Below are 7,363 nucleotides of genomic sequence, written 5' to 3' on the forward strand. Positions count from 1 at the left end.
CTTGTGGTAACACACGAGCCTCTATATTTATTTGACCTGTTAGATATAATTTGTTGTTAGATATATTTGTTTGGTAACACACAAACCTTTTAAGTTTTAAGGATTCACTTGACAAAAACATGCTATCATTTGCAGTTAATAACTTGAACTAAACACAAGGAAATAAAGAAAAAATTAACACCCACGAAATCATTTCAATTTCCCATTCAAAATCACACAAATATCAATAAAAATAAATAAATAAATAAAAATCAAGCTTCTGATTCCCTGGTGAAAGAAAAAATGAGAAAGATACACAGAGGAACAACTGCAAAAGCTGCAAGCTTTAGCAAGTCCTCAGTCTCCTTTGATATCACTCCAATTCTTGACCAGTCTCCACTGTACCTGAACATTGAAATCTTTCTTCATGAGAAAGATAGATTCAAGTTTCTGATGAAAAAAATATCAAACAAAACAGACGAAAAACCATACCCAGCATCGATGAATCCCAGCCCAAGCACGGCCACAACAGAGCGAGCAAGAATTGGGGCGGAGATTTTCAATGGGAAAATGGTTTCTTGCTGGGCTCTGGAATTATCAGACAAATCTTTCTTCTTAGCCATTGAGATTCCAAAATTTCTGCCATTTCTCCTCACAAACGGATAAGAAGTCGGGCCGTTGAAGATAAAGCTCTTTCTTGTGACCAGCATTTCCTATCCTCTGTTTGGGCTCGTTACTCTTTGACCAATCTCAAACTCTAAAAATCATTCACCCAACAAGGGCAAAATTGTAATCACCTTAATTTCATAGAAAGGGCACAAAAACCTATTTACAAAAGGCATCCGCGCATTCGATCGTGAGGTGGAGCAAGGTCATCTGTTGGGCTTACCCCATTGGCCCCAGCGGCCCCTCCTTCAACTGCCGGCTGTCCATGCAAAGACACTCGGGTCTTCAAAATCCTGCTCCGATGCGCCTGCTTGTGAGGTCTCAACAGGGGTCCTGTGCGCAGCTCCACGGAAAGACACTCGGCTTCCCACCAGAGGCTCGTCATCGCTGTTAGAAAATCAACCTTATTTCTCGAATCGGTAAGATGCGAAAATTAAAAACGCAAAAGCAAGCAATCACAAAACATAAAAATACACAAAAATATTTATGTGGTTCATCGCGTCGACAGCGAGTTTTACTATTTTTGAGAGATAACAATACAGAAGGCGTGAATATTCAAAGATACATAAAGTCACACAAAACCCTACTAACATAAGTGACTATAAATAAGACCCCAGAAAGTGTCAAAACACTAAAATTGACCAAAAATATGATTAATATATTATGTTATTTACATAATTCCTTATCTCGCTTTTGTCTCTCTTGCTTCCGCTTTCCTCACAATATTTCACATTTTCCCACGAACTTCAACAGTTTGGAAACTAGTACATGGCTCCCTGAAAAAGATAAAATGGAAAGGTCCAGCAACAATCAAAAAACTCTGCTACCAAAGAACCAGAAAAATGTAGGGTTGCTAAAAAGGAATTTGGTTTGAAAAGAGTGAATCAAATTACAATTTTTATTCTTTTATCAATACAAGTTGAGATTTTACAAAATCAATTGCAAGTAGCACCCGGTTCCACGACCTTAAAAGATGTCCTTCCAACATTTTTAAGTAGTAGTGATAAGTATATGTATTAGACGGAGAAGAACACAAAAGCAAGTACCAGCTTCAAGTGTAACAGTGGGATTAGATTTCATAGTAATATTTTGAAGTAAGCCTACTTGTTGGGCCATTGAGTTTTGGTTCAAATGAATAGCACTTCCTTTCGCAAGTGAAATATTCATCAAATATGTATTTACTTATCAATCCAAAAACAAAAGGCTATTGGATTCATATTCAAAATGGGACAGTCATAGGGGAGTCTGCTTTAAAAAGCTGCATTTCAAACCATTTCATCATACCTCTTTTAGGAGGGATTAGTTTCACAAGCCATAAGCAAATGGAGCACGCCAATTTTGGTTTGGATGGCTTTGTAGTCTAACCAAATCTTATAATATCCAAATTATTGGGTCCATGCTGCCACCCCTGCAATGGAATATATATTGACTAGTTATAGTAAACTAAATTTCTTACTCATGCAACAGAGAAATTGCAAATGAAATTTGACCCAAAACAAAATTAACAAGCATTATGGGAGTTAGAATATACGGAACTAGAGAAAAAAAGTGAGTAGAAAGTGGCTGCTTTATGTGCTGGGGGTACCTTAATAACAACACCAAATTTAGAGGCTCGTTAATATCAATTACACATGAATTACTATTTGAAATAGAAGTTCTCAATGATACAACCCACAAATCAAGGCACACACTAACATGTTTATGCATTATAACTTATAAGATGTATATAACGATAGTGAATTATCACAGCAGCAGAGTCCATCATCAACACAATCACAACAGCAGAGTCCAACATCAACTCAATCTCAAGTCTCTGTTGCAGTCGAAACTTCATCACAACAGAGTCCTACTTCAACACAAATGCAACTCTCATGATAAATCATTTGAATATAAAACCCATGTAGAAGATAGAAGATAGCTTGCCTTCTGTATTGGTATTAATGTAGAACACTTTGCTGTTGTAGTCATCTGGAAATGAAAATGTAAAGTTCATTTGTTATATATATCGAATCAACTCCAGAACGGTTAGTAAGGAGAAACAGAGCTCATAAACAATATCCTAGTTCTTATATATATATATATATATATATATATATATATATATATATACTAGGATATTGTTTATGAGCTCTGTTTCTCCTTACTATATGTGTGTGTGCGCGCGCGCGGGAGAGAGAGATACCTCACTCAATAATCGAATATGCACTTCCATGAAAACGGATTTTTTTCCAATGAAGTGCATCCACGAGCATATACCTGCCATACATACGGTGGAAGAGCTCGAATATCTTGAAGTTGCTTGCAGTCGTCCAAGTACAGCCTAAACAATCCAACAAATTTTCTGATGCATGAAGGAAGGGTAACAATAGGACTACTTGATAGATCTAGAACTCTCAAACTCAACTATTGAGATTTTTTAGGTTCAAAGAATTTTTCCAATGATGACGACCCCTTTCTTGAAGTCGCTTGCGTTCTTCCATGTAAATTTCTAATCCTCTGATGCATGAAGGACGGATAACGAAAGAACTACTTGATAGATCTAGAACTCTCAAACTGATAGGGTAATATGATTCTGTTTGAACACTATTTCGAAGACTCAATAATTGCAATGCCGCAAACACCGTTCGTTTCCCCACAAGTTCAGGTTCTTCAAAAAATATTTCCAATGACAAGCACCCCATAGCATGCACTTCTTCTACATTTGGTGGAAGAAATTGAATTTGTTGAAGTTGCTTGCAATCTTCCATGTAAAGTTTCTTCAATCCAACAAATTTTCTGATGCATGAAGGAAGGGCAACAATATCGCTCTTAGATAGATTTAAAATGGTCAATGTAGAGCAGCAAGCAAATGTCTTCAAGAAATTTGATTCTAATGGAGCATAATTACTATGTTCCAACTCTGGAAGTTTCGAAAATGTTATCCAGGAACAACCATCATCAGAATCGCTTGTATTCGTCGGAGATGACAATTGGTGTAATTCGTCCTCTGATGAAATTTCAGATTCCTTTGTATATACAATAGAGGGCATGGATTGTCCATTATCCTCCACCTTCTTTAGAAACTCAACGACTTTTGAACAACCTCGGAGAGAAAGACACTCTAAATGTTGCAATTGATAAATTTCATCTGAAAGATCCATTAGGTTTGTGCAGCCACCTAGATATAATTCTTTAAGCCCAACGAGGCACCCAATAGATGAAGGCAATTCCTCTGCACCCATATATGTAAAGTTGATTTTCTCTAAATATTCCATTTGACACTCTATTTTAGAAAAGTTCTTAAGACTTAAGCAACCCCAAAGGCAAAGTGATTTGAGAGATCTCAACTTGAGGCTTCTTGGGAAATCCATAAGATTAGAGCAACAAAAAAGATTCAAACAAACAAGCTTATCAAGGAATCCCACAGAATGATCAATCTTAACTAAATTTCCGCAACAAGCAAGATCTAATTTCTGTAAATTTGGAATCCTTGAAACATCATGGATTTCTTTTAGGAATTCACAACCATTAAAATCCAAAATGGTCAGGTTTTGGGAATTCTGTCAAGAAAAACCAAGACAAATTAGTTTGATAGAAGTTTACTACAAAATTTAAACCAAAAAAATATTAAAAACAAGAATAATGTTATTCTTCATACCTATTTGACATGACATGGTTTAAGTGACTAATATAGAAAACCACTTAAAACAGGATATGTCAACTAGTGTGAAAAAGGCGTAAAATAACTATATCAACTAGTGTGAAATAGTTATGAAGAGTAGTATTACTCTAAAAACAATAATTGTACCTGGACTCCCTTCAATTCCTTGAGACGACTAAATGGCATTCTTAGAATAGCAAGTTTCTTTCCACAAAAATTGGATGGAAAATATTCTCCAGGATATGTAAGCCAATCAAACACTCTTAACTCATTAGAAAGAAAATTAGGCTCTCCAGAAAAGCATGCATTATTGTTTATAAACATTTTGAGACTCTTCATCTTTTTGAAAGCTTTGAGACTCAAGTGTATCGGGTCTCGATTAGGCAAATTTACCAATATGCCCTCAACTTCGTTTGTTCCCTAGCAAGAAATGTATAGTTATCAAACATATTAGCAAGCAACATTGTAACATAAAGTTCTTCATACATTAACAATTGCTAGAACTATATATATACTTTATGAAAAGAAACAAGCCTATATTCCATCTGACTGTTTTTTTTTTTATTTTTTTTATTTATATATATAATTTTAGATTTTTAGAATGACTAATTTATTTTTAGAAGCATGTTACACATCATTGTTTAATTTTTTTTTTTTTTTTTTTTTTGCAAATCCAATAGATCTACCATTGGATTTGTGGACTCTTGTGGATCTCACACAAATTCAATGGTGAACTCACCAATTTATTATACGGAGATGTGTGAAAGATGAGATAAATAATGATTTTTTATAATTTCTCTTATTTTTATTATTGGAATGTCCTAAAGTGGTTAATTAATTTGTCTTTGATACATATTTACATATTACCCCCTTACTTGTTCGTAAGAGAAAAGGCAAGATACTCGTAATTATTCTTCTTAATTAAAAGCATTCCATTTGTTCAGCTCATTTGTAATATTATTGGTCAAATTTCTTTTATCAGTTATTGTAAAATGAAGAAAAAATTATTGAGTGACTGCTTGTTTGATAATGTTTTGAGAAGTATTTTCAGTTTTGAAAAGGTAAAAATTGAGAATTAATTTGGTAGGGGCCACATAATATACAAGTGTTGCATGTGGGTCCATAAACAAAAATTTGTTTGGTAAAATTTTGAGAAGTGTATTTTGAAAACCAAAAATTGATAAATATTTTTATAAAAGAAAATAAAAATTAAAATGTTCATTATAATCTTTAAATAAAAATTAAAAATTGATAAACATCTAACTTCAAGCAAAATTGTTATTCTGTAAAATTTCAAACAAAATTTTTATTTAGTAAAATCTCAAGAGACGTGATAAATTAACTATCCTAGTATTTGAAAACAATTTTACAAATGGTTTTACAAAAACACAACCAATTAAACAGTCGGAATCTATTGTAATTAGGGTATAATCTTAATTTGATTTTGAAATTAAATTCATTTCTACTTGTTCAATTCTTTTCTGTAACATATAAGTATGCACTTATATATATTTGCATGTAACTTTTCAGCCTCTTTTATACAACAACAAAAAAAAAAAAAAAAAAAAAAAGGATCAATATTTTTGTAGTTGCTTAACTCATGAAAAAGAAACAAATGTAAAATTAAAAGGGATTTTAACATAATTCTTACAGTATTTTCTTCTAGGACATGTCGAACATCTTCATGAAACCACAATCTACTGCGCTGACCAGGTTCTTTGGGTGATTCTTGTCGAACAATTTCTCTTCCCATTTCTTGCAGCAAGTCATGCATCTCCAATAATCCATAGCGAGACAAAGTTATAAGACACTTGTCCTTTAGCTCTTCGATGCCACTATATGAGTGAAAACCACGACCATCGAGCATTTCTGTGACATATTCTACACTCCCTCCTTTGAAGAAACATGCGATGTCAAGGAAAATATTTTTCGTGTTTTCATCCAATCCATCAAAACTTATTCTAAGTATTTTTTGAATATCATGGTGAGGAATTTTTTTGTACTCGTCCAATTTACTTTTCCAATAAAGTATATCTCTACCTTTTAGAGCTGAGCCTATCATTGTTAAAGCTAATGGCAATCCTCCAGCATAATGTACTACATCATTTATGAGCTCCACAAAATCGTCGTTAGGTTTGTCATTAATTTTGAAGGCATTCCAACTAAAGAGCTTAAGAGCTTCATCGTGATTTAACCCATTCATCTGGTATGTGGAATAAACTCCATGTGCACTAAGTAAACGTTTATTTCTTGTTGTTATGATGATTCTACTTCCTAAGCCAAACCAATCATCTTTTCCGACTAGCTTTTCTAATTGGTCCAATTGATCCACATCATCAAGAACTAGAAGTACCCTCAAACTACGAAGCCTATCCTGTATCAAAATAATTCCTCGATCAACATTGTCAACCACTGGACTTGAGTCTCCTAGGATATTAGAAAGAAGTTTATTTTGCAAAATCATCAAACCGTCCATTTGGCTGAAAGTTTCTCTAATATTTTCAAGAAAGCAACAACCTTCAAATTGAGAGGCAATCGAGTTGTAGATGGCTTTGGTGAGAGTTGTCTTACCAATTCCACCAGTTCCGAAGATCCCTGCCATACATGTAATGTCATTCTTTTCTATATCTAAAAGCCTCTTCATATCTTGTACGCGAGAGTCTATTCCAATTGGATACTTGGCAACTTGGAAGTAAGTCTTTTTCACTAATACCGAATTCACCCATTCAATGATTGACTTAATAAATTCAGCTTCATTCCTACATATACATAAAGATAACAAAACATCTAATGTGTTACTTTCACAATAAAAATAATAGGAATACGATCTAATTACAATGATTTTTTTTTCTCTATAAGCGGGGGCAGAACTAGGAATATGACCTAGTTACAATATTTCCTAATTTATTTTTTCCAAAGTACTTCAATAATTTTTTTTTTCTTTCAAATCAATGTTTTACGCCCTTAATTTATTTTTTATTTTTTTAACTTCGATCCCACACTTCTAAAATCCTAAATCCGCCCCTATCTATAAGCAATGAATTGTATGCCATGACGTAAGGGATAATCTTCCCCTCC

General features: G+C 33.7%; 2 protein-coding genes across 3 annotated transcripts in view; both read right to left on the bottom strand.

Annotated features, from left to right (window-relative positions):
* Positions 1-190: 190 nt before the first annotated feature.
* LOC132185046 (uncharacterized) lies at positions 191-695 on the bottom strand. 2 transcript variants are annotated; one of them, XM_059598863.1, is made up of 2 exons: positions 472-695; positions 191-378 (listed from the first exon to the last, which is right to left on the bottom strand). In XM_059598863.1, exons 1-2 carry the CDS (start codon positions 687-689, stop codon positions 252-254), a joined length of 345 nt encoding a protein of 114 aa, XP_059454846.1. In that variant the 5' UTR covers positions 690-695; the 3' UTR covers positions 191-251. The 2 variants fall into 2 exon arrangements, with proteins under 2 accessions (XP_059454846.1, XP_059454845.1); XM_059598862.1 differs by having other exon boundaries at positions 191-384.
* Positions 696-2,344: 1,649 nt separating this feature from the next.
* LOC132185487 (disease resistance protein RPV1-like) overlaps positions 2,345-7,363 on the bottom strand; it is a 5,462-nt gene continuing 443 nt past the window's right edge. Inside the window, exons 2-7 of the mRNA XM_059599255.1 lie at positions 6,326-7,044; positions 5,937-6,178; positions 4,433-4,705; positions 3,165-4,184; positions 2,902-3,048; positions 2,345-2,491 (exon numbers count right to left, since the gene is read on the bottom strand). Of these exons, the coding sequence (XP_059455238.1) occupies positions 2,345-2,491; positions 2,902-3,048; positions 3,165-4,184; positions 4,433-4,705; positions 5,937-6,178; positions 6,326-7,044 (2,548 nt within the window). The remainder of the gene's footprint in view (positions 2,492-2,901; positions 3,049-3,164; positions 4,185-4,432; positions 4,706-5,936; positions 6,179-6,325; positions 7,045-7,363) is intronic.

The sequence above is a fragment of the Corylus avellana genome, chromosome ca6, assembly GCF_901000735.1.
Source record: "Corylus avellana chromosome ca6, CavTom2PMs-1.0".
In the NCBI taxonomy this organism is placed as follows: domain Eukaryota; kingdom Viridiplantae; phylum Streptophyta; class Magnoliopsida; order Fagales; family Betulaceae; genus Corylus; species Corylus avellana.

What these genes read in the sequence shown, in the direction of transcription:
- LOC132185046 (XM_059598862.1), bottom strand. Translation starts at nt 689, where the DNA reads ATGCTGGTCACAAGAAAGAGCTTTATCTTCAACGGCCCGACTTCTTAT. An exon ending in CTGGGATTCATCGATGCTGG is followed by an intron (nt 385 to 471) that starts GTATGGTTTTTC and finishes TTCAATGTTCAG; the next exon opens with GTACAGTGGAGACTGGTCAA.